Genomic DNA, 27,250 nt, shown 5'->3' with positions numbered 1-27,250 from the left:
TACATAAATCAAAATCAATATTATAGGCTTAAATATTTAAAACATATTGCACATCTTGTGATTTGTTCAAGTAGCTGCTACTTTCTAACTTTGCTACTAGACTTGGATGGGAGCACTAGTGCTTTGGCTTGCTTGCTAGTTAGGCTTAGTGCTTTTGTCAGGGCCATCTTGTCTAACTAATTTGGCTAGTGTTGTGCCTTGAGAAAATTTTAATAGGCTATTTAAACAAACCCCCCCCCCCCCCCCCTTCCTCCCTTCTAGTCATCAACCGGTCCTTTCAATATGTGTCCTGATGTTGGTGCAGTTGATCTCCGACTGCTCACACCACGAGTGCAAGAAACACAGCCTATACAAGATGCTCCAATGTACGAGCAACCATAGCAAGGTCGTTGTGGCTCTCACGGAACCCTTGTCCATTGGCTACGTCGTCAAGGTGCTCATCATGTCCGCAAGCGGGTCTAGCTGAGCCTCGTTTGAACACGTGACAGCTTCCAGACCTAGTTCCTATAGCTGGATGACACTCATACTTGTTCAAGGACCATGATGTGCATTTTGAGAGTTTAGATACTTGGATGACACTTTCAATCAAGTTTAAGGTCCGTCGATGTATTTTACCGGCAATTTAGCACATGTTATAGAGGTTTGAACCTCTCATGAGGTAATTAGTAAGTTTAAAAACTCCAATAAGTATTTTAGGAGTTGATGAATTTAGGTGACACTCACTCCCAAGTTTAAGATCCACTAGTATATTTTACTTGCTTATATTATAATTATAAATTGCAGTTGCACGCTAACAAACCTAGGCAGATCATCGTCCTCACCAACCTTAGACCGATCACGGATCACATGCACGCTTTTGCTTTCCTGCTAACCTAAGCGGTCCTATTTGTGGATGTAAATTGCAGTTGCACGCAACCACAACGGCCCTGCTTGATTTTTTCTGCCGCGGTAGCACTACTGTTGCTAATAAGATCACAAACACAGCGTGTCAGCACAGCTGGCCTAAGCAGTGTCATGTCACTTGTACAAATGACGACGACATTACTGCTAGCGTGGTTAAAATAACTATGAAATCTACCCTCTCTGTTTATCTCGAAACAACTACTCCCTCGGTTTTAAGTTATAAATCGCTTTGACTTTTTTTTCATCTATTTTGCTATATAATTTGGAGCAAAGTTGATGTATAAAAAAAAATTGTTATGCATTTAGAATTATATTATATCTAAATGCATTTAGAATTATAAGTTGATGTATAATTTGGAACAACTTTGTTATGCATTTAGAATTATATTATATCTAAATGCATAACAAAGTTGATGTTTAAAAAAAAAGTCAAAACAACTTATAATTTGGAACAGAGGGAGTATGAAACATCTTTCTATTTCTACAAATTTGAAAAAAAAAAAGAAAGCATAAAGCCAAAATCAAAGATCTAAAATGCTGTGAAATTAGCGGCTTCTGAAGAAGCAGCTTCTGATTTTATCCATTTGATTGGGGTTCTATTTTTAGCGACAAAAGCACTTTACAGAAGCTGAACTAAACGCAATCTAATAACAGGTCGATCTGAAAGAAATGTTAACTGGGGAGCATCCATGTTTCTGCTAGTGTAGGTGTATAGTGTAGTGTATCCTACTCGACCATATCATTCACTCGCTGTCTCGTTCACTGTATAGTAAGCGGATCAAGTTGCACTCGATCGATGTGCCCAATTAATCATTCGTCGCTGCTGCTGGAACGCATCGGCTCCACGGCGGCGGCGACCTGCTTGGGCGTGTACCGGGCGGCGAGCACCATGTAGAGCAGCAGGTTGGCGACGCTGATGATGGTCCAGAGCCAGAAGTAGTAGTCCAGGTGGCCGGCATTGAGGTCCGGCGCCAGCCATCCGGGCCGCTTCGTCACGGCCGCCACCAGCGTCACCACCAGCGAGTTGACGTAGAACCCCAGCGACAGCGCCAGGAAGGAGAAGGCCGAGCAGATGCTGCGCATCGCGGCGGGGGCCTCCCCGTAGAAGAACTCCAGCTGCGCGATCCCGCAGAAGACGTCGGAGCCCGCCACCAGCACGAACTGCGGCACCTGCCACGCGATGGTCATCGGCCCACTCCCGCCGTGGATGACGCGGAGCCGACGCCTCTCGACGAGCGCGGCCGTCCCCAGGGCCAGCACCACCAGGAACCGCCCCACGCCCATGCGCTGCAGCTGCGTCAGCCCGCCGGGGCGCCCCGTCAGCCGCCGCGCCGCCGGGATGATGGCGGCGTCGTGCAGCACCACCCAGAGGAGCATGAACACCACCTCCACGGACACCAGCGACGCCACGGGCACCTTGAACCGCCCGCCCAGCCGCGTGTCCATGGCCATCCCCTGCTGGATGAAGGTGGTGGTCATCTGCCCCAGCGACGCCGCGTACAGCACGCACGTCACCCAGATGGGCAGCATCCGCACCAGGATCTTGACGCCCTCCACCTCGCTCACCGTGCACAGAGACCATTCGCCCTCCTGCGCCTTGCCGACGATCGCGGCAGCCTTGTCAAGGCACCGCAGGCCCTTGGTGCGCGCCAGCCGCTGCTGCTCGCCGTCGTCGTTGGCGTCGTCTTCGTGCAGCAGCTCCGCAGCGCCGTCGTCCTGTTCCATCCTGACGTTGCGCTTCCTGAAGGCGGCGACGAGCACCCTGATGATGTCCTTGAGCGGGCTGCCGGTCGGCATCTGCACCCTGTAGCAGGGCGTGCCCGCCACGAAGGCGAGCGCGGCCACGAAGAAGCAGGCCGTGCCGATGCCGAAGCCGAGCGCCCACGACACGTTCTGCTCCAGCCACGACACGAGCGTGCCGGCGACGAAGATGCCCAGGTTGATGGCGGCGAAGAACCAGCTGAAGAAGGCCTGCTTCCGCTCCGGCCGGTCGGCGTCGTCGTCGTACTGCTCGGCCCCGAAGGGGAGCAGCGCGGACTTGACCCCTCCCGTGCCGACGGAGGTGAGGTAGAGCGCGGCGAAGAAGACGGAGAACTGCGTCTTGGTCGCCGGCGCGCACGACGCCCCCATCTGGCACGCCGTGGCGGGCCGCAGCGACGGGATCGCGGCGGACACGGTGAGGAGCACCAGGCCCTGCCATTCGGCAACAATTGGTTGCATTCAGACATTCAGTATTTCAGTGAGTGATCTGAGTGTCAGGCAGGCATTCCTGAATCGCACAATAAATTACTTGTACCCACTCACCACGAGGTAGAAGACGATGGAGGCGAGGATGGTCCTGTACTTGCCCCAGTAGCTGTCGGCGAGGAAGGCGCCGATGACGGGGACGATGAAGGTGGTGCCGTTCCAGGTGTCGACGTGGGCGGCGTTGAAGGCGGTGCTCCCGTGCAGCACCGTGGCCAGGTACACCACCAGGTTGAGCGCCACGCCAGAGAAGGCGATGCTCTCCAGCAGCTCGAAGACTGGATGGAAAAAGTCACCAACAGCTGCCCTCCGGAATCGAAGGCCATGGATCGGGATCAGATTCCTTACCTAGGACGATTACCGGGCCCTTCCAGGTGAAGCGCTTCCTCGCCGCCGCCGACGCGTCGCCGCCGGATTCCATGGACGAAACCGCCTGCTGGTGGCGGCGGCCATTGGAGCCGCCAGGGGGAGGGGGAGACATGCCGCTCTGCGGGGACAGGAACGAGAATGAGAAGGATTGTCTCAGGCTGGCTCTGCTCCTAGTAGAAACTTGTAAACGAGAATACGAGATGCAATGCTGGCCACAGACGCGACACGCACGGACTGATGACGACCAGATCGCTGGCTGCGGAACAGCGGCAGTGAATGAGGAGGAATACGGATCATGGATGATCTCGATTCTTCATCTTCATTTAAATATATAGTAGGCAGCTCAGCACCGAGGAGTCAAAGGAAAGTACGGATCGGATAGCATGCGGTGCGTCATCGTCGCCGTCTCGATCGCTCTCCCCTCCTTATTCGCATTGCCTTGCGTGATCTCATCTCATTCTCATCAGGGTCGGAGGCCCGGAGCAGAGTGAGAGACAGCGCACGTACGCGCAAGACGAGAAGGGTAGGAAGGAGAAAACCAGGCGGAAAAAAAGGACGTCGAAATTGGAAGCCTGACAGCCAGCGGCGGCGGCGGCGGCGGTTGCAACATTTGGCTAGGATCTCTCTTATCGCTCACTCTCGTCTCATCTCATCTGCCAACCACCATCCAGCTAGGAGCGCAGATGGATCCAACCAGGCGTGCATGCAAGGACTGGTGGCAATAATCAAGGCAACAAATTAACCAACCAAGGCAACTAGTAACTGGATTGATGGGTGGCCATCAAATTGCCAGCCAGAGTAGAACAGCGAGGAGGAGGAGAATGGCATGAGTAGTCAGTCAGTCAGTACCTGCGTCTCCGGAAGCAGGGGGCCGCCGACCCCGGTCTCGGCCGCACCCGCGCCCACACGGCTCCTCCTGCCGCCACCGCTACAGCCGCCCATGGGACTGAAATGGTAGTTGTGGGAGCCCAGCAACCCCAGCACACGAAATCTTGGAGACGCGTCGACGTCAGGGTCAGCTTCCCTCTCCTCGGCTATCCTATCCCTTACAGGTGACTCAAGGGGAGCGGGGGCAGCATAGCTAGCTCATCAGCTGAAAGAAAGGCAAAAAAGAAGAATATGAACAAGTGACCATCCATCTATCGACCGGTCCATCTCCTCCTTTGCAAGCAGAGTACGTGGCTAGGTACAGCGCAACCAACGGCAGTTGAAGCTCGTGCCCCTCTCATCTGACAGCAGAAAGTCCGCGCTTCCTTAGTTCCTCTGAATAAAGACTGCCATCTCTCCCGTCAGCAGCTCGCAAAATAAAACCAGACAGCAGCAAAATACAGTAGGCTCGCTCCATCATCTGAAAAACCGGCTGGGCTGGCACTGACAGGCAGCTCGCAAAGCCCAGGCCGAACCGAACGACCTCACGTTGTCAGTCACATGTCCAGTTGCTGCTGCTTAGCGCAACCACCTTGTCACTTCCGGCGATAACAACTGCAGCCTGGCCTACTACTCCTACTCGATCCCTTCTCGAAAGGGATTAAAGAAAGATCCGAGCCTTCAGTTGCTTAAACAAATCCGAGTGTGGGGTATCAATGCCTGCAAATGCTGGTGACAGGCAGGCACATCGTGTGACTTCATTGAACTCGTGAATACACTACACTGCACACCGTTAGTTTATCTACAAACACTCTTACAACTAGCCATCCACTGTGCCATGGCGGCCACCAAGTCAATGCTGACCACATAGCTGTGTGCAGCTCCTCAGGTCAACTGGAATCAATCGCCCAACTTGCCTCGGGCGCGCATGGTGTTTGCGCAAAACAAAGGCTCAACCAGATGAAAGCCTGCAACTGTGCACAAAAACAATGCCTAAGCTCTTGCGTAGAAGATGAAGCAAATGCATGAAAAAAATCCACTTGTCCAAAAAAGTTCAGCTCATTGAACTAATGAAAAGATAGATGAACACCACGGGCTGCACAAGTAAAGCAACAAATAAAGTAATGCTCGCTCCTTTTCTACCAGTCAGGGGACATGAGATCTCAATCTCAGCTGCCCAGTTCCATCAGATTAAACAGAGCAAAGGAAGTTGCAAAGTTACATCAGGCAAAGAAACACCCAATCACCTGGTACCAACACAACAACCAAATCAGCATATTATGCATACCAATTCTCTTCCTTTTTCCATGAAAAATATTTATGCAAATCGTAAGGCAAGACAGTACGATGGATCATCCTAGTAGGCTAGTACAGAGGTCCATGCATTCAAATGAAACAACAAAAGTCTTGGTTCCGGAGTAGTGTACACTGCAAAATACAGTAGGATACATGCAGTACAGAGAGTCTGGAACCTTACTGACAGACAACCTTCTTGACCGTATAACCCCTTGCAAATGCCGTGTATACGACATAGTTCACCACACTGATCCCTGTCCACAGCCAGAAGTAGTAGTCCAGGTGGCCGTCGTTGAGGTCAGCGGGGAGCCAGCCCTGGCCGCCCCAGGCCGTGGTCACGGCCGCCACCAATGAGACCACCAGCGTGTTCACGTAGTACGCCAGCGACATGGCCAGGAACTGGAACGCCGAGCACAGGCTGCGCATCGACGCAGGCGCCTCCGCATAGAAGAACTCCAGCTGCGCGATGCCACAGAACACGTCGGAGCAGGCCAGGATCACAAACTGCGGGAGCTGCCACCCGATGCTCAGGTTATGCCCGGCCCTCACACTGCGCAGTCTCCAAGTCTCCACCAGTGCTGCTGCTGCCAGAGATGGGATCGCCAGCAACCGCCCGACGCCCATCCGCTGAAGCAGCGTCAGTCCCATCGGGTTCCCGGTGTACCTCCTGGCTATCGGGATGACGATGCTGTCCTGGAACACAACCCAGACAAGCATGAAGATCACCTCGGCAGAGTTCATAGAGGCAGCGGGCACGGAGAAGGATCCAATCGTAGTGTTCATCGCGTTCCCCTGCTGAACGAAAGTAGTAGCAGTCTGGCTCATTGCAGCCGAATAGAAGACACAGGTGAACCATATTGGAAGCATCCGGATCAGAATCTTCACTTCCTCCACCTGGGTTGCGGTACATAGTAGCCATGTGCGATGTCTGTCCTTCGTCTCTTGGTCCTCTACAACCACAGCAGCCTTATCTAAGCACCTGAATGGATGAGTTCAGATATGCTTAGCAGAATTACAAACAAAGGATTACAGAAAGTACATCAATCAATTTACAAAAAAGAGTCCATAACATGGCGCTAAACAAAATCTTATCTTCAAGAGGAAAATGCCTCAACCGATCAAGAAAATATGTAGTTCTAGGATGAGAAAGGAATAGGCCTTATCTAACAGAAGATGGCAAAAAATATGTCAATCACAGTTAGGAGAGAGCATTTAATATGACAAAGAAATGTCCACCACAGTTAGGAGAGAGACATTAATTCAATCCCATATGCAAACAGGGCTACATTGTATCTTCAATTGAGTTGCCTGGGTATTATCTTTCTCCAACAGGCCCATCTATATTAGAGTTCATCTTTTCAGAACATATAACAGTTTTATCAGCTACTTTCTTCACATGATTTTGAAGCTATTTCCAGTACAGTGAAGCAAACTTTTGAGATCCAGAAAAATATTTTGTTCTCAACTCAAGGTACATTTAGGAGTTGATTCGAAAAATAAGATGACTAGCATGGGTACCCCCCACCCCACCAAAAAACACCAGACCTGTATTTCAAACATAACAGTTCATAAGATACCTTTTGTTCATGGGATTTCAAAACTATATGCGGTATGGTGTAAACTTTCAGGTCTAGGGTCCACATCTAGAATAGTCATTTTATTGCTCAAATCACATAATTCAGAGGAGCATTTCAGAGTTGTTGACTTCTTCCAATAATTTTGTATTTATTTTTGGCCAAGACATGCTTTCTTTCATCATACAAAGTTTCAGTCCTGCATAATTGCAGGTTCTGGTGAGCAGTAGCGAGATTAGACCCTGTCTATCTTTCAAATGCCTCTTTACTCTTTGTATATAGGTAATGAAGCAATTAAACTAAAGTGTAAATTTAAGTCAACTTTTCCTGCTATGCTAGCTCTGAAGTCCATTATCGGGACAAAGTGATAGGTATACCTGAATTCATCAGTGTGTTCTAATTTGTTTGGCACTATGCTGCTCGATTCAGCGTCATCCCCTTCAAACAACAGCGTGCTATCAGCAGGAAGCGCCACTCTTCTCTTCTTAAAAGAGGCAACAAACACCATTACTATACTCTTGAGTGGGCTCCCAGTTGGAAGTTGAACCCTGTAAAACGGTGTTCCAACCAAAAAGGCAACTGCGGCGATAACAAGGCATATCGAGGAGATGCCAAATCCAAGAGACCAGGCAACATTCTGCTGTATCCAGACAAGAACAGTGCCAGAGATGAACACTCCGAGGTTGACAGCCATGAAGAACCAACTGAAGAACAATTGTTTGCTTTTACTCTCTTCGGGGTTTGCATCATTGTATTGATCCGCTCCGAGGGGAAGTAAAGCTGACTTGACGCCCCCCGTACCAATGGAAATGAGGTACAATGAACCAAAGAGCACAAAATACTGAAACCCTGTTGCAGGAGGGCAAGAACCGCCTTCACATAAGGCAGGCCGTAGGGATGGTATGAGAGCAGAGGCAGTAATTATGAGCAAGCCCTATTTGCAGACAATTGTTATGAACATAAGACGGGGCACATAGCGGAAGAGGATTAGTACTGTATGAAGATGGTGCCTGCACTTACAACGACATAGAATATTATAGAGATAGCTGCGGTCTTGTACTTTCCCCAGTATGTATCAGCTAGAAAGGCTCCAAGGACCGGTGTAAGAAACGTGGCACCATTCCACGCATCAACGGTTGCAGCATTGGAGGCAGTGGTTCCATGGAGGACGGTTCCAAGATATACGACCAAGTTGAGTGCTATACCAGAGTAAGCAACGCTCTCCAAGAATTCGAAGCCTGGGATCACAAAGTAGCACGAGTGGTTAGACAAACAGCTTGGTAGATAACATTTACGATAGTGAACTGAACATAATGCAAGGACATGACAGGCATGTGAGTACACTGCTTAGTGCTTAACGTATGGTTGTGTTAAGATGAGATGAGACATACCCAAAATAATGGCTGGGGCCTTCCAGCTGAAGGGCTTGTTATAGTGCTGATTCGCTGAGGAAACCTGCAGGGAGAAAAAGAAATCACCATGTTGTGGGACTGAAACGAGGAAACAAAGCATGGAGAGTATTGGTGAAAGAAAACAACAAGTCGTGTTTGTTTTTTCTTTCTTTCTTTCTTTCTGAACCAATGAACCATACATAGCAATATTAAGAAGAGTAAATATCAGCAAGCATGGTTTGGTTAAACATAAGATCCAATTCATTCGGAGTTTCGGACACTACAAATTAAGCCGTGGTAGATGAACAAATACATGTACTCCAGTGAAGAAGCAGAGCAGCAGTAGAACTGTAGCAAGGATGAATCGAACCGGGAGACGCGAACAAGGAGGAGGGCGGAGGGGATTGGGGGATTCAGTTACCTGCGTCTGGCTGGGAAGGTGGTGCGGCAGCAGGGGAGACCGGGTATCTCCGGTCTCCGCATCCATCGCGGCGGCCGGTGGCGCCTGAGCGAGCTACCTCCTCTTCTTCCACGGAGAAGGGAGGTTGCTACTCCAGGTGTAGGTCCAAGCAAGGGCAGAAGAAGGGAAGGAGGCCAGGGCCTTGTTTAGTTCCCTTCAAAGTTTTTGTTTTTTCACTCTCTCTCCATTATATCAATTTTTAGACGTTTGCATGGAGCATTAAATATAGATAAAAAAAATAACTAATTGCACAGTTTAGTTGGAAATCACGATATGAATCTTTTGAGCTTAGTTGGTCTACGATTAGACAATATTTACCAAATAAGACGAAAATACTACTATTTATCGGGTTAAAATTTTCTTCAATCTAAACAATGGCCCAAGCACGTATGGAGCCCCAACTATAATTAATATAATAATTGGCCTCGCCGAGCATGAGGGTGACCTCCAGCACTCTAGGCCATGTCTAGTTCCCCGTATTTCCTGAATTTGACACTATACAAAAAGAAGATTCTCCGTCACATCAAATTTGTGGTATATGTATGGAATATTAAATATTGATGAAATCAAAAACTAATTGTTCAGTTTAGTTATACTTTACGAGACGAATATTTTAAACCTAATTAATGAACGATTGAACAGTTAGCTACAGTAACGTCGAATCGGGCGGCGCCGAATCCGGCATCACTAAACATGGCCCTAGTTCTTCCACCGAACCCGACCAGTCGATTGCCCGCGGGGGGTGAATCGGAAGACGAATTATTAGTCGTCCACCTCACCCACCCCCACCCCCACCCCTGTGGCAGAGGAGGAACAGGCACCGCACACGGGGGCTGACGGCTGAGAGGCTGACAAAAAGGGACATCGCACCCCCGCCGGCTGGACTCAATCTCTCGTACCGTCGTCGTCTTCCCCCCGTCGGTGTCCCCCAACAGCTTGCTCTACCATCAATTCGCGGCCTCCCCCGTCACTGCTGACATGACATCATTGGCATGATGCGACGACGAAGGAGCTCTTCAGACCACAAACCATACCTAACTGCGATACTGGCAAACCATTCGTACTCCTTCCCATGAAACGCGTTTTTAGGTGTGTTTAGGTCCAGTTTAGTTCGGTTCCAAAATGCCAAATTTTTCAAGATTCCTCGTCACATCAAATCTTTGGACGCATGCATAAAGCATTAAATATAAATAAAAAATAAAACTAATTACACAGTTTAGACGAAATTCACGAAACTAATCTTTTAAGCCTAATTAGACTATGATTGGACACTAATTGCCAAATAACAACGAAAAGCGCTACATTGTCATTTTGCAAAAAATTTCGCCATCTAAACGGGCCCTTAGATTCAGTGGGTAGAGTGGAGGAATCGCATTGGATATTTACTTGGGTGAGGTGTTTGATACTAATAAAAAAATAAATTATAGAATTCATCAGAAAACCATGAGATAAATTTATTAAGCATAATTAATCTGTCGCTGACACATGTGTACTGTAGCATTTTATTATCAAATTATGGACTAATCAGGCTTCAATGATTCGTCTCGCAAAGTAGTCGTAATCTGTACAATTAATTATTTTTAGTTTATATTTAATACTCTGTCTAAACATTCAATGTAATAGGGTGTAAAGTTTTGGGAAAAAACTAAACAAGGCCTAATAGCAAAACATGCACGTGGTTTTTAAACATTTTCTATATCTTTTATTTGGGTCTAAACGATCGGGGTAGGTTCTTCAACTTTTTAGAGTGATTCGTTCAAAGTTTACTCTTCAAATGAACTACAAACAATACAGGTGGCAAATGATCACATGTATCTCAATAAGAATATGAAAAAAAAAAGATAGTATGCACCATGCATTTCACTCTTTTTGCTATATAATAATGTAACTGTAAATTTTTTATACATTTATTTATTTGTAGATGTTAATGTATCTTTTTTTTATCAAAGGTGTTAATGTATCTTTGGTAAACTTGATAAAACATAGTTTTTTACTTATAAAATAAAACTAGTAAAGGTATCTTGCATTTTAGAATATATTTTCCTCTATCCTAAAAACATATAAATTCTATATTTAAACTAAGCCAAATTTTCTTAAGGTTAATTAAATTTATAGAAACAATATCAACCCTTCTTGGTAGTGCTACAAGAAGAGTTAGCGGCAACAAGAATAGGAGCACAAATAGATTCATCAAAAAGATTACAAGTTACTCCTACACTTGCTATTTTAATAGGCTCCTTCTTTTGTGCAAGAAGAAAAGAGTGAGCCTCCTTCAACTTTTCATGAGTTTTAAGAGTAGCCAAGTGCTCCTCAAGGGATTGATCAAGAGCCTTGTGCCTCTTGCACAGTTACTTGAACTCCTCCCTCTTCTTGTTCATGAGGGAATGGATCTGTTGTAATAGCTCTATGAATTCCTCCTTTGAAGGGCTCTTCATCCTCACTATCACTACCAGTGGTGGAGGGAAGGGGGCTGAGGGGGCTAGGCAACCCCAACATTTCTATGCCCCCCATAATACACTCCTTAGTTTACTACTTAACGTTCCAATTAGCTAGTTAATGATGATATTTGTACTTAAATTATTTTCTCTAATAGCATTTAACATAATTAAAAATTGGTCTTTTGTTATTTTCTCCACCTCCTTTGTTTCTTTTATTTTATTATTTGCCTATCAAACATCTAGTTTGCCCTCACAGTATGCTCTCTAATTAGTTTTGTTAAATGTAGTTAGTGCTTTTTTGTTTGCTCTCCCTCTAATCTAGTAAAAGTATTGGTCAAACTAGTAAAGTTTTGGTCAAACTCGTGATGCTTTGACTCTCCAAGAAAGTTCGAATGACTTATAATTTAGAACTGAGAGAGTATCATTATCATGGCCAAAGGGAGAAAAGCAACTTTTCTAAGCATTTTGTCAGAGGGCAGAAGAAGGGAAGGAGGCCAAGCACGTATGGAGCCCCAACTATAATTAATATAATAATTGGCCTCGCCGAGCACGAGCATGATTAATTGGCCTCGCCGAGCACGAGCATGACCTCCAGCACTCTAGTTCTTCCACCGAGCCTGACCAGCCGATTGCCCGCGGGGGCTGAATCGGACGAATTAGTCGTCCACCTCACCCAGCCCCACCCCCACCCCCACCCCTGTGGCAGAGGAGGAACATGCACTGCACGCGGGGGTTGACAGCTGAGAGGCTGACAAAAAGGGACATCGCACCCGCCGGCTGGACTCTCAATCTCTTATTCCGTCGTCGTCTTCCCCCGTCGGTGTCCCCCAACAGCTTGCTCTACCATCAATTCGCGGCCTCCCCCCATCACTGCTGACATGACATCATTGGCATGATGCGACGACGAAGGAGCTCTTCAGACCACAAACCATACTAACTGCGACACAGGCAAAGCATTCGTACTCCTTCCCATGAAACGTGTTTTTAGGTGGTGTTTAGGTTCAAGGTAAAGTGGGGGTATCACATCGGATATTTTACATGGGGTGTCGCGTTAGGTGTTTGGATACTAATAAAAAAAATAAATTACAGAATCAATCAGTAAACCATGAGATGAATTTATTAAACCTAATTAATCTATCACTAGCACATGTGTTGTTGTCAAATCAGGAACTAATTAGGCTTAAATGATTCGTCTCGCAAAGTAGTCGCAATCTGTATAATTAGTTATTTTTAGTCTATATTTAATACTCCATGCATGTGTTTAAATATTCGATGTGATATGGTGTAAAGTTTTGGGGAGGAACTAAACAAGGCCTTAGAGTAAAAAATGCACGTGGGTTTTAAACATTTTCTATATCTTTTATTTGGGTCTAAACGATCGGGGTAGGTTCTTCAACTTTTTCGAGTGATTCATTCAAAGTTTGCTCTTCAAATGAACTACAAACAATACAGGTGGCAAATGATCACATGTATCTCAATAAGAATATGAAAAAAGATAGTATGCACCATGCATTTCACTCTTTTTGCTATATAATAATGTAACTGTAATTTTTTTTATATATTTATTTATTGTTAGGTGTTAATTTATCTTTTTTTTATCAAATGTGTTAATGTATCTTTGGTAAACTTGATAAAACCTAGTTTTTTACTTATAAAATAAAACTAGTAAAGGTATCTTGCATTTTAGAATACATTTTCCTCTATCCTAAAAAATTGTAAATTCTATATTTAAACTAAGCCAAATCTTCTTAAGGTTAATTAAATTTATAGAAACAATATCAACCCTTCTTGGTAGTGCTACAAGAAGAGTTAGCGACAACAAGAATAGGAGCACAAATAGATTCATCAAAAATATCACAAGTTACTCCTACACTTGCTATTTTAATAGGCTCCTTCTTTTGTGCAAGAAGAAAAGAGTGAGCCTCCTTCAACTTTTCATGAGTTTTAAGAGTAGCCAAGTGCTCCTCAAGGGATTGATCAAGGGCCTCGTGCTTCTTGCACAATTACTTGAACTCCTCCCTCTTCTTGTTTATGAGGGAATGGGTCTGTTGTAATAGCTCTATGAATTCCTCCTTTGAAGGGCTCCTTATCCTCACTATCACTACCAGTGGTGGAGGGAAAGGGGGCCGAGGGGGGCTAGGCAACCCCAACATTTCTATGCCCCCCATAATACACTCCTTAGTTTGCTACTTAACGTTCCAATTAGCTAGTTAATGATGATATTTGTACTTAATTTTTTTCTCTAATAGCATTTAACATAATTAAAAATTGGTCTTTTGTTATTTTCTCCACCTCCTTTGTTTCTTTTATTTTATTATTTGCCTATCAAACATCTAGTTTGTCCTCACATTATGCTCTCTAATTAGTTTTGTTAAATGTAGTTAGTGCTTTTTTGTTTGCTCTCCCTCTAATCTAGTAAAAGTATTGGTCAAACTAGTGAAGTTTTGGTCAAACTCGTGATGCTTTGACTCTCCAAGAAAGTTGGAATGACTTATAATTTTGAACTGAGGGAGTATCGTTATCATGGCCAAAGGGAGAAAAGCAACTTTTCTAAGCATTTTGTTTTTCAGTTGATAGTCATCCGGTTGGTTGAGATTGTACTGATAAGTCTATAAGGCTAGTAGGATGTAGTCTCCTTAGCTTCAACTCACCATAAATAACATGAAATCCAACTATGTTAACGAAAGGTGGCCTTGTAGTAGAAGATAAAATGTAAAACAATTACTACAATCGATGTAGAATAAACAGGCAAAATCTACTGCAACATGTATCAACGAAGGATTAAAGAAAAAAAAAACAGTTTCAACAGTTAAGCAAAGATAACAACACCCTTTTGCGGTGGCGGGTCTAGGCTGAGGTGAGAAAAATCGGGCCAAACCAAATGAAACAGGCCCTTGTGCTCAAAGTTCGATGGGCTCCAAAGCAAAGAATGGATCAACATGGCATAACGAAATGGAGGAACCCTAGGCCCGCCAAACACACACACAGAAACCTGAGACAGAGAGGTGCAGATCGATGCGGCGGTGGTGGTGCGCCGCCGGCGGCTTCGGCCGCCGCGTCGTCTCGTCGTCCACCTCCGCCGTCGCCTCCCATGCCCGTCCGCTGCCGCTACTCCTGATACCTAAATCTCCCTCCTTCACCGTCCCTTTCTCCTTGTCCTGTCGCAGGCACCACTCTCTCCAGGGGTTCTTTCACCCGGCCATCGCTTCTTCCTTCGGCCCTCCGGTGAGCTTTCGTCTCGGCTCATCTCATTTGGTTTGATTTTCTACCGCCTTATAATGCTGATTGCCTGCGTGGACGGTGTCGCGTAGTCGGCGCATCATCAGCAGGTGCGGCACTACGCCAAGGAGAGATCGCGCGCGCCGCTCACGCCCACCAAATCCAAAGTCAAGAAATACAAGATCAAGGCCCCCTCGTAATCGCCCCATTCTTTTCCCTTGTGCCTTCCTTACCTTCTCGGCGGGCACCTCAGGCAGCTAATTTTATGCTTTTATTGCTAGGTCCATGAAGTTTAGATTCAGAACCATGAAAGACGGACAGGTCCGCAGGTGGAGGGCCGGCAAGCGCCACAATGCACACCTCAAGGTACATTTTCAGACTATTTTAGTGACCATGTTTTTCTTTACCAATGACAGCAATGCTACTAGCTTGACGTATTGACTGGTATTGATTGCCATGCACTGTGAACCACACCAAACTGAACACTGCGTTCAGCAATCCTTATTATTTGCACCATGAAACTAAATTGACTTGTCTGTACAGTTCACTAAAGTAGAACATTGGAGTGAGTGGCACAGATTTTCAAATCTAGCATATTGAGTGCCTTGATAATTGTATTGGCAGGAATGATTTTCATTTACTATACTATTTAGTTAAACAAAACATGCTTTCGAATAGGTATTCAGTACAGCATAATTGGAAAATACCTGTATTTGATGGAATCATGGAATATATATCTACTAGTTTCTCCTATTATGTGATATAGTGTAATTGATCTCCAGCACAAATCAAGTTGAGCACTTCATAGAATATCTATTCCTTGCCCTGCAACTTGAAGCAGTAACTTGTCTAATTGTTAACAAAGTACACTGAATCTACTTAGGCTGCATTTTCTGTTGTAGACCTGTAAAGTAGAAGCATACTCATTTCCAGTCTATTTTGATTCTTCTTTGCAATTGTGAAAACTGTCAGAGCACATTCACACTCTGTCTTATAAAGATAGTTGGCATTGCTCATAATTGCATTCACCACTAATGCATTTATACATCATAAAGTTGGTTAAACGTTTTAATTTGTGAATCGTGGTGTTTCAGTCTAAGGCGGCCAAACGAAGACTTCGGAAACCAGCCTTGGTGCATTTGGCCTATGCAAAAGTTATAAAGAAGCTCAACTTCTGTGGGTAGGAAATGAAGAAAGACATAGCAGAGTTTGGCATGGAAAACTAGTTAACTGATACTGACTGCCAACCGCTGCATCTCGATTGTAAACGCTGGAGTCTCCATGGACTAAATACTTGCTTTTGTCATATGATGCATTGTATTCAGATGCTGTGCTCTCATTATCTCATCTGTTCAGACACTGATAAGAAGCCGTTTGTTTTCTGCAAATGTAGCTGATATAAATTTGCACTGCATTCTGTTATGCACACAATCGGAGAGAAACTCATCATCAGAGTAAATAGCTGCCAGCAAATAAAAAGCTCTGGAACATCCAGTGGCTATATTTTTTTGTTGGTAGTTTTGATGTGGGAATTTAGTGGATAATTTGCTACTTTTCTGAAGCTGTGCCCAGTAAAGTTTGTTACTATGGTTGTGTTGGTTTTGCAGTGATGTTACTGCAATCCTTTTGGTACGGAGCCTTCTGGTGGGATATGAATGTTATTTCTGGATATGGAATTGGTGCGGAAGACTATCTAAAGAGGGACTAATGCATTCTGTGAGATGGAAGTGACAGATTGAGTTTATGAATTTGCAAATTAATATGTTTAGTCATCCTAGACAAGTTAATTTTGAGAGTGTTTCTTCAGCTCCAGTTGTTTTGATTTTGAGCACGTATCTAACAATCATCCACAGTAGAAGAAATCTGACTACGGCGGCCTTTTCCCCTCTTGGTAACTACATTAACAGGTCAGGGATCCTTCAATTTAAAAATGAAAAGGCAAAATAAAGGCTACCTGTAGAGTGAAATAGGCAGTACTAGATGCTGCATACACAAGAGAGTAAGGGGGTGTTTGGTTTCATGCACTAAATTTTAGTCCATGTCACATTGGACGTTCGGATGTTATTTAGGAGAACTAAATATGAGTTAATTATAAAACTAATTACATAGATGGAGACTAATTTACGAGACGAATTTATTAAGCCTAATTAATCTGTCATTAGCACATATTTACTGTAGCACCACATTGTCAAATCATGGATTAATTAGGCTTAAAAAATTCGTCTCGCAAATTAGCCACAATCTGTGCAATTAGTTATTTTTTTCGTCTATATTTAATACTTCATACATGTGTCCAAACATCCGATGGGACAGGGACTAAAATTTTCCAATAGTAACCGAACACCCCCTAATGAAACTGTAAATAAAAAAATCAGGATAGGATTTGTAGGTGCAAGTCGGAGGCACGCGAGATGTTAGGGTGCAAACATGTCCAGGAGGCCAGGATAGGCTCAGAAGACAACACCATGATTCAGCAGCAGCCCGGATTGGTGATAGGTTAAAAAAAAAAAAACTCAACCTACGGGATAAGACAGCTCTGGGCATTGTGCTTAAGAAGAAGATCTTCTCATACAGGTCGAGAAAACCTCCGAACATTTATCCCACCCATACACAGCGGCACCGTAGCCCCCGTGAGCTAGGCTAGCCTTAGATCTGTGCTTTGGCGTGGAGCAGATGAGGAGGATTTTAATATAAGAAATGAGTGTCTTCGTCAATTATAATATGCAATGGCATTTATTCATGTGAGAGCTATATATTTAAGATCTAATTGTTTATGTAAGTATGTTGCTATGTGTATATGTATGACTAATTCTTTATTGCCCTATGTATAATTGTGCAACTTTGTGTATGACTCAGCTTGCACTTGGGAAAAAAAGGTAGCGTGAAACTATAGTATTTATAGGAGAGAATTCCTTATTTGATACTGGGAAAATGAGTCGTTCCTTTCTTGACCCTGAAATTTTCTTCGTTCCCTATTTGACACTCACTTCAACTTTCGTTTCTAATTTGACACCGCCGTCAAATCCGTTAGCTAACGGTGTTAACTGGTCGTTAAAAAGACGTTTTTGCCCCTAGAAAAAAAACGGCGAAGCAAATTTGAGAGGAAAAAAAAACTGCGCCTTTTTTTGTAGCTGGACACATGCATCAGAGGCGGGCGCATGTTTTTTTTCCTCAAAAATTATATAGAGGCGGGCGCATGCATCATAGTCGAGTAATATGTGCATATGTAGAAAATTATATATTTCTCAAAAATTAATTTTAAAGAGCCAACAGCAAGCGATAGACAATAATTTGTCATTGACACTTTATTAGCAATGTATTGACACACATGTTAATTTATTACCAATAAGTAATCGGACTTGCTAACGTCCGGACGGTGCCCGCACAGGGAGCTCGCGAGCGCCTAGCGCGTCGAGCTCACGAGCGAGCGCACCTGCAGTGGGCTCGCGCCACCCCAAACGCCGTCCACACCGCCAGCCGCTTCCCACGCGAATCTCATGTGCAACACCTAATTTACTTTTGAAACATCCAGATGCAACAGTAGCAACACACTCCCTCAGTCCCGTTTTAATAGTCGTTCTAGCACTGCAGTAAAATGTCTACATTCACTGTCACGCAACGTCCTCCAGGCCCAAAGAATCTTCGTTGCACCAGGTTGAAAGCTAAAATGACTATTAAAACGAGACAGAGGGAGTACAAAAGAAGACAGATGGAAACACTTGAAACAAGTGTCTGAAATATTTACGAAAACACCTGAAAAACATTTGAAAATCATTGCAAATATATGCAACATCTAGATGAAACACTTGCAAACATACGTATGAATCACTTAAAACACTTGAAACATATGCTTGCAACATGCATGTATATGCAACATTCAGATCTACTTTTGCAACATCCAGATAAAACACTTGCAACATACGTCTGGAACAGATAAAACATTTGGAACATACACTTGAAAATATACGTGTATAGCCATTACAACATGTGCAACATCCCGATCTATTTTTGCAACATTGATATACAACACTTACAACATACCTCTGAAACATCTGAAACACGAAACATACTCTTGCAACATGCAGTTTTCATCCTTCTTCCGTACGACGCAACACAGAGTGAGGGAACGACCGATTCCATAAATCTACATCCTAACCACCGTCATCGTAGCCAATACTAGGGGAGTCACCCCTGCTAGGGGACTCGCCTCTACTGGGGGAGTCACCCCTACCCAATCTTGTACGCATCACTGCTGGAGACCGTCATCGAGGGAGGCAGCGGACCGGGCGCCATGGAGACGGAGAGAGGGAAAGGCCGATTGGTCACCACTCCTAGCGTGAGTTGCCGCCAGAGAGGGATGGAAGCAGGCGAGGGCGCGATGCAGAATGGAAACCACACACATCAGTTGGTGAGCACGGTGGAGAGGGAAGAAGCCATGCGGCGGTGCTCAAGTATGGTGGAGAGGAAGGATGAAGGTAGGCAGGTGGTCGATCACAGCAAATAATGCCGCGTCGGAGGGGTTGCCGTGGACCATGCCACGGCAGCTAGAACTCGACAAGTGGATGCTATGGTTTGGTCTTTGTTTCTGGAGTGGATTGACTGAACGATTCTCAGTTTTTTTTGAGGAAATGAACAATTCTCAATTAAGCAAGCGCAGTGGAGTGTTGGGCCGTTTATGTTGGTTCAGGTTGGCGTCGCAGCCCACCAACGGAGGCAATTGACGTCCGAGCCTAAGCATTTCTGATAAGTAATAACAGACAACAAGTTATCAATTCAAAAGTTCAAAACATAAAACAAATCCATCACAAAATAAGAGTTCTCAATTAACAAGCGTTTTTTAAATCCTAAATTCATCTAGTTATTAGACTAGTGATAGAAATTATCAGATATCCTATTTTAAACATCGCTACACAGAATTTGCATATCCACCAGATTTTTTCAATTCCATATCCTACTTCGCATCAGTACACAATTAGATTAGGATTATCGGTATCTCGCATGGATATTAAAAGTTTTTCTTCATATCTTTAATATTCGGATTAGGATCAGAGCGGAGAACTATCCACACACTTTCATCCCTAGTCATGTAGTCGTGTATGTGATGACGAGCATGCCCTCCGCCTGTCCGAGGGCACCACCACCTCGTCGCTCCTGCTCGGCCGCTCGCCCACCACCGGTGTGGCCATCAGCGCGGGGATGAACACCACCTTCGGCATTTGGCTCTTCCTATGACACCATAGGATATGACAAGCTTATATGTCATGCGATCTCTTCTTATGACACCGTACCATGCACGTGCAATTATGTTAATGCAAAGTATAATAAACTAAAAAATGATCATGCAAAGTACTAATAATATGATACAGGTTCTTTCCAAAAAAAAATGATAAAGACCTTCGCACTATTGCCGGGGAATGAGGCTGAGGAGCCATAGCCATGTCCAGGTTGCTCGTCCAGTATGGGACCTCATCTTCCCTCTGGACGAAGCTGGAAGCGCACAGCTGTGGCTGAGGACCGGATATGGGTTTAGCATTGAGGAATTGGTAGTCCCTTTGCCTCAGGATGTTCTGTGGACACAAGGCAGCATGATCTCAAGCACCTATGCATCATGGATTCTGATACTATCGGTGTCAAGCGCAGCCATTATTGCTTTCCAGCATGAGCCGCAGCCACCATTGCCGTGCACCAGCTGCCGCTGCAACTGTAGTGCGCTTCATCATGATCGTGTCAACGAAGTACAATCGGCCTTACATCAGCAGCTCCTCTTACTCTGACAGATGATGGGGGCACCATGAGTCCATGAGTCCATGACCCATGGGCGCAGACGGTTGGGGCAGGAGTGGCTGGCAGTTGATGGTGGTGAGGCCCTGGACGACGTCCGAGAGGTCACCTTGGTTGGCCGGCGACAGCCAAAAGAAGTTGCACATGATACTGCTACAATATTATGGATCGATCACAATCCTAATTCAGGAATCAATATATTGCTAAAAGAAATTGAAGGAGGAGAAATAGTTACCCAGAAGAACTAGTAGAGAAATTGACAAGCAGGGATCGATTTGTAATTGTTGTATGACTATCTCACCAAAAATCTGAACATGAGCATGACCCATGTTTGAATTGGTGGAACCTGTAAGGATCTCTCAGAACAATTTCCCTGTGAAAAACCATGCTAACCAGCTTAAATACCAAATGGCAGTCTGCACAGACCCTGAGATTCTTGAATATCCTTATTGTAGATCCTTCTGGCACAACAAGAAGCCCATATGCCAATGCAAGCTTCTCGCTGTGGTTCCAAAGGTTCTGCTCTTTTTGCTCTTCATCCGTATCATGTAGTGCAGATGAGGTATCAGCGACATAACCTACTTCTCTGAGCTTTAGCAAGATTTCATCCAACTTAGCATAGATCTGTTCTGCGCACATATGACTCCGGTCACCTATACCAAAGGTGCTCACCTCATTCTTCAACTTAAGCCAGCTGCAGGCAGGTCTTTTGTTTAACTTAATACTCTTCATGTGACTTCTCAATTTGTCAACATCTAACCATCTTGCATTTGTAGCATATAAGTTTGACAAAAGAACATAAGCTGAGTCATCAAATGGGTCCAATTCAAGGAGATTCTTCGCCAGCTTTCCTCCCAATATCCAGATTTTTGTGGGTTCTACTTGATGACAACAAACTCCTCCATATTAGGTCATTTGGCAAGACTGGCATTTCATCAATAAATTTTTCTGCCTCTGCAAATCGTCCCAAACGCCCAAGGAGATCCACTATGCAAACACAATGTTTAATTCCAGGAGAAACACCAAATGTAGGTACCATAGAGTTATAGTAATGCATGCCCTTGTCTATTAGACCAGCATGACTACAAGCTGAGAGGAGAGCAACAAATGTCACATAGTCTGGCTTTTGCCCCATTGAGACCATGTGCTTGAACTGTATCCTCAGCTTCCTTGAAACAGCCATATCTTGCATAACCTGATATCAATGTGTTCCAGCATTGCGTAGGCCGACAGGCAGGATCAGGCAGCATTTTCAACATACAATCCATCTTTCCACATTTCCCATACATATCCACTGCAGCATTAACAACGTGACTATCATAATCTAGCCCGCTTTTCACACTAAGGCCATGGAGCTGCATGCCTTCTTCTAATGATGCCAAGCTTGCACTGGATGACAAACATTCAGCTAGACAAAAACGATCAAGTTTATTTCCAGCATGCCGTGAATCCATGACGAGCTTTAGAGCTTCCTCTCCGCGGCCATGCCGTACATTGGCAGCTATGATGGCGTTCCAGGAAATGGCACTTTTATTGTTGATTCTGCAGAATATATTAGTACTAGATTCTAAATCACCACAGGTTGCATACATTGTGATCAATGAGTTTGTAATGTACTCATCTGATAATAATCCAGTCTGTGTTATGTAAGCATGCAGTGGCATTCCATAACTGTGCAAATCACCTGAAGATTTAAATGTGCCCTGGAGATTTATCATTGTGATATAATTTGGCTTTATCCTGGTACTCCTCATCCAAGAAAACACACGCATTGCGTTTGCAACATCCTCCAGTGTTGCATAGCCCCCAGTAAGCACATTGCAACTAACAACATCATAACATGGCATTGACTGAAATACTCTCTCCGCTTCTTCCATAGAATTGCATTTACTGTACATTGTCAGAAGAGAATTACCAATCAGTAGGATGTTCTGAAGACTCCGCTGCAATATCATGGCATGAATTGTTCTGCCATTCATCAAGGCTTCTGGACTTGAACATGCTCCTAGAGCACTGGAAAATGTCATGTAGTTTGGTGGACCTTCATCAGTTTGGAGTAACTGATCCAATGTTTCCAATGCTGCAACACAGCTATTACTCTGCACATAAGATGAAATCATAGTGTTCCATGATATTACATCCCGTCTGCTCATGTTCCAGAACAGAGACTCTGCCTCATCCAATTTCCCAGCTGCAGAATACATATTAACCAGGGCATTAATAAGTGGAACAGAAGAATGCAGACCACTGGTGACACACAGGGAGTGAATCCCACTTCCCAGGGCAACAAGATCCGATGAGGCACAGACAGATACCAAGCTGCACAGAGTCGTCACATCAGGCCTCACTTCCACCATGACGCATATCTGAAAGTACCATAAAGCATTTGCTGTAGACTTCTTCATGCGAGTACATGGATATCATCGCGTTCCATGATATACGGTCACGCTCCTCCGTCCGATCAAAGAGCCTCTCCGCATCCTGCACCCTCCTGAGGTTCCCAAACATGGTGATAAGCGAATTTGCCACTGAAACATGGGTCAGAAGGCCAGAGACCACGACATGGGCTGTGACCTGAAGCCCAGTCGCCTCATCCTCAAGTGACCCACACAAGCTGACCACCGTAGCCAATGCATTCGCATTGCACATAACCCCTTCCTTCCTCATCCGACGATAGGCTACCAATGCCTCTTCCATGCACCCGTTTGACGACAATGCCACCATGAGCGCTGTCCAAGAAACAACGTTCCGCTGAGGCATCTCCCAGAACAGTCTCTGGGCATTCGAGACGAGCCCACGGGAGCCATAGAGGTGTAGGAGCGCAGTCCCGATGTAGACGTTCCCCATGAGCCCCGCCTTGTGAGTGAGCGCGTGGATGGCGGCGCCGCACGCCGCGCCCTCCTGCCAGCCCCGGTGCTCGCAGGCCGTGACGAGGCTGGCGAGCGCGAAGCCGCTGAGCGGGACGTCACGCTCCCGCATGACCCGCAGCAGGGTGAAGGCCGTGGATTCGAGGCCGCAGCGCACGCAGCCGGAGACAGCGGTGTACCAGGAGGAAGACGTCCGGTGCGGCATCTCATCGAACAGGTGGAGGGCCGCAGCAGGGGAGGAGCCTTGACGGAAATAGAAGGCAAGAAGGGTGTTGCGGTGGAAGGCACTGAGCGGGAGAGCGCGGCGGATGGCGAGGGCGTGGACGGCGCGGGCGAGGAGCGGGTGGTTGGCGAGGTGGGAGAAGCCGGTGTGCGGGAACGCTGCGATGGCTGGGTGCGGGTGGGTTGCGAGGGGGTGGAAGGGCGACGACGCATGTGGAGCAGGAGGCAGGGGCACGGAAGGATGCGGTGGTTCGAGGGGGCATGGAGCCGCGGCGGCGGAGAGGCGGCGCGCGGCGAGGCGTGGCCTCGGCCGCGGCCGCGTTGTGGCGTAGCGCCTGGCCAGTTTCGTTTCCTTTTCCCTTTTTCCGTCAAAAAAAAAAAAAAGGAGGGAGAAGTGAAGAAGAATCCGTATATCCGTCCGGTCCTCCGTGCGATAGGAAACCTCGAATCGCGCGGCCCACGGAGCCCAGCACGGCATCTATACATCTATATAAAGAGCGTGCAACCGCCGGCCTTCCGTCCGTCTCACAGATCACTGTTACCGGCCTTCCGTCCGTCTCACAGATCACTGTTACCGGCACAGCGAACACGCGCCCGTTTTCGTGATGAACAGTAACGGGTTTCTGTGAACAGTGACGGGTTTTATGAACAGTACCGGGCTACTATGAACAGTAACGGGTTTTTATGAATTTTTTTTTATCGGCACAATACAGATCTTTTTTCCCCCACTGTTACCCGCGCAAAGCGCGGGGTCACCTGCTAGTGACCCATAAAATCGGACAGCAAGTCAATGAACAGCGTGCATCTGCAAATGATGTTTTTTTGGCGAGAAATCTATAAATGATGTATATGTATACATTATCAAAAAGCTGAGATACAAATTATCTGTTACACCTAAAAAAATATGAAGAATTTTACTATAGCATGGCATGCAGGAAACCCACCACCACCATCTGACCGCACGTTCCATTTTGGGAAACCTGATCCCACTGTTGGGCAAAGATAAATTTGAACCAAACACCACCAGAGGAATAAATCAACTCAATTGAGTATTCATTTCATATTGAACAATGTATGTCAGATGGTGTATTTATACAGGTCCTAATCTTTATAGTTCCTATACACTTACTATAATACCTATGCTATGAAGAATACAACACCTATAATTACCAGGGACAAATTGGTCATTACATGTTCGACTTCATACTCTTTCTATCCTGAAATGATCTTGAAGTCTATCATCGATAGTTTGTCTTCGTGCCTTCAGAACAAGACAACTTCATCTCGTTTTTCCTTGATGGCAAAGTATGTAAGATGTCTTCGCCCTCTTTTTTTTTTTTTTTTTTTTTTTTTTTGCCTTGGCAACATGGACTGTTTGGCTTCGTTATTAATCAATTCTGAAGTTTTGGGGGGCTGTGTTTACCTGAGGATAAATCCCCAACCGTAGCACATCGTGGCCGAAGTTCTACTTCAAAGGTCTAAATCCCGCGAAGTTCTCACTTAGAACGAAGGTAAAATGCTATCCCCGAACTTCGGAGTTGGCCTTATAACCGTTAGGAAGTGAACATTTATTGTCTTTTGAATTTTAAGGGTCTAATTTGTCTGGCGGAAGCTGAACGGTCGTGTTTGACCAAAACTGCATATATATATATATATATATATATATATATATATATATATATATATATATATATATATATATATATATATATATATATATATATACTATGCCTGTTGTCCCTATTTTTATCGCTTTGCTGAAGACAGAAGGTGCTACTAGTTTTTTTTTTACTAAAGCGAAGCCTTTTTAAGTGGAGTGATTTTCGCAAAGTCTTCTTGCCTCTTTGTCTATTTTAAGAGTAAGTTTTATTTTGCTTTTGTTTGGTTGGTCCCTCTTTTGAATCAGAGCTTCTTGAAGATGATACCAAGTCATTAAGATTTGGTAAAACTTTGGTGACTGAGGCGATTTTGCAGTCACTTATTGATAATAAGAGGACCTTGGAGAAGGATCTTGCTAGGTTTCCAAAAGATGAGACAGTTCCGCTACCAGAGCATGATGAATGTGTTGTGTTCAAAGATTATTTTACTGTTGGTCTTCATTTTCCTGTACAAGATTTGATTGGAAATTTTGCAACATTTGACTCCTAATGGTGTTTCAAAGATTGCTTTGTTTAATCAAATGTGAATCCAGATATAAAGGCGTTTTGCTCTCTTCATGAAATGCATACTCACTTCAAGAACAAGATGGTTAATGGAAAAAGGTAATTAAATATTTTGGATGCAACAGCTTTAAGCCTGTTCACGGAGGTAAACAAATTGCTCATGCTTCAAATTCTTTCATTTAGGTGGTGTCGGGGTCATAACCCCAGGGTGTCTCAAGGCATTGATTAGTTAGCAGGCCACGCGGCCCGCAATATCTCAACTAGCGAAGCCCCTGAACGATCAAGGCCCAGCTAAGCCAAGCAGAACAGGCCCGACGCTAAGGCCAGGGTCGGCCACGACCTCTTCTTAGCCACACAACGCGCAAGAAACTCATGACCTCTCTGCTGTCCCAACCCCTGGGAGAACGGGGAGAGGTCGAGCATAGCCAGATGTGCCTGCTCTGACAAGAATAAGCATGCCGCATTGACCCCGCAAGGACCGAGGGGGACAAGTAGTCACCTCGGCCCGGTCAGATGCCATCCCTACGCCACACAGTTCAGACAAGACAACACCGCATGGCGGTGATGACCGATACGATAACCACTGGCCAAATACGGCCCAGCAAGACGCATGTACGATCCCACCCACTACGGGATGGGAACCATGATGAAGCCCTTGACTTAGAGGCCATCCAACTAGACCGGCGGGAGCCATGACCCCAACAATCTAGATTGTGGCCCTCAGCTCCACAAGTCATCCAGGCGACCGACAACCCTGGGGCAACTACCAACTCCTATACGGCGCCCTAGGAAACCAGGAGACGATGACAAAGACCACGGTGGAGAACACGTCGCACAAGACGACTGGTGAACCACTAGCATGCCTATAGTGCTACCATGGCCCGCACAGTAGCACCACGCCACACCATGCCGTGACGTGGCCACAAGACCATGACGATACAATACACGAACATGTACCTCAAGATGGCGTAGCTTGCAAGCTAAGATAGCTAGGCCCTCCCTCAGGCTCACGACCCTTCGGTCGGAAGAACCTACTGATTTGTATATGCCTTGGCCCCGACTCTATATAAGGGCAGCCATGGCACCATCTCCAGACATCCTCTACCATTTTACTCATTCTCCATCGTAGCAAGGCTCCTAGAGCTTCCCTCTGGGCAGTCCATCTCTTAGCTCTAGCTCTTCTTCATCTTCCACCATTCTTGCACCCTCCATTGTAAGAACTTCAGAGCATTCAAGTGAGGAACACGCACTCGATCATCTCTAAGATTAGACGTAGAGCTCCTATGGCAGAACTGCCTAATCTAATGCCTCTCAGGAGTACTTATCTTCCATTAGACACTAAGTACTCAAGAGAGGATACTAAATTACGCAGTTCCGTCGAGCACACCCCAAGGGAGAACTCAAAAAATCCATATTTTTCCATCAGGATCATAAATGAGAGAATACAGCTTACAACA

The 27,250-nt window shown here is 45.5% G+C and overlaps 3 protein-coding genes and 1 pseudogene across 7 annotated transcripts; 1 reads left to right on the top strand and 3 right to left on the bottom strand.

Moving 5' to 3' along the window:
* Positions 1-1,438: 1,438 nt before the first annotated feature.
* On the bottom strand, positions 1,439-5,516 carry LOC136539584 (protein NRT1/ PTR FAMILY 8.3-like). 5 transcript variants are annotated; one of them, XM_066531551.1, is made up of 4 exons: positions 4,366-5,516; positions 3,496-3,634; positions 3,208-3,425; positions 1,439-3,096 (listed from the first exon to the last, which is right to left on the bottom strand). In XM_066531551.1, the coding sequence occupies exons 1-4, from the start codon at positions 4,456-4,458 to the stop codon at positions 1,714-1,716; spliced, it is 1,833 nt and encodes a 610-aa protein (XP_066387648.1). In that variant the 5' UTR covers positions 4,459-5,516; the 3' UTR covers positions 1,439-1,713. The 5 variants fall into 5 exon arrangements, with proteins under 5 accessions (XP_066387648.1, XP_066387663.1, XP_066387654.1 ...); XM_066531566.1 differs by lacking the exon at positions 4,366-5,516 and adding an exon at positions 3,888-4,344; XM_066531557.1 differs by lacking the exon at positions 4,366-5,516 and adding an exon at positions 3,748-3,882.
* Positions 5,517-5,646: 130 nt separating this feature from the next.
* On the bottom strand, positions 5,647-9,229 carry LOC136539622 (protein NRT1/ PTR FAMILY 8.3-like). The gene is made up of 5 exons (XM_066531584.1): positions 9,066-9,229; positions 8,645-8,708; positions 8,274-8,491; positions 7,631-8,187; positions 5,647-6,658 (listed from the first exon to the last, which is right to left on the bottom strand). Exons 1-5 carry the CDS (start codon positions 9,129-9,131, stop codon positions 5,857-5,859), a joined length of 1,707 nt encoding a protein of 568 aa, XP_066387681.1. The 5' UTR covers positions 9,132-9,229; the 3' UTR covers positions 5,647-5,856.
* A 5,263-nt stretch (positions 9,230-14,492) lies between these two features.
* Positions 14,493-16,183, top strand: LOC136491925 (uncharacterized). Its single transcript, XM_066488125.1, has 4 exons — positions 14,493-14,767; positions 14,854-14,957; positions 15,043-15,127; positions 15,856-16,183. The coding sequence occupies exons 1-4, from the start codon at positions 14,558-14,560 to the stop codon at positions 15,943-15,945; spliced, it is 489 nt and encodes a 162-aa protein (XP_066344222.1). The 5' UTR covers positions 14,493-14,557; the 3' UTR covers positions 15,946-16,183.
* Positions 16,184-19,578: 3,395 nt separating this feature from the next.
* LOC136491915 (pentatricopeptide repeat-containing protein At3g24000, mitochondrial-like) lies at positions 19,579-23,990 on the bottom strand (annotated as a pseudogene).
* Positions 23,991-27,250: the final 3,260 nt, after the last annotated feature.

Source organism: Miscanthus floridulus, chromosome 1 (assembly GCF_019320115.1).
Source record: "Miscanthus floridulus cultivar M001 chromosome 1, ASM1932011v1, whole genome shotgun sequence".
Lineage (NCBI taxonomy): Eukaryota > Viridiplantae > Streptophyta > Magnoliopsida > Poales > Poaceae > Miscanthus > Miscanthus floridulus.
Note: the sequence above shows the minus strand (reverse complement) of the source record. Positions and strands in the feature narration are given on the sequence as shown.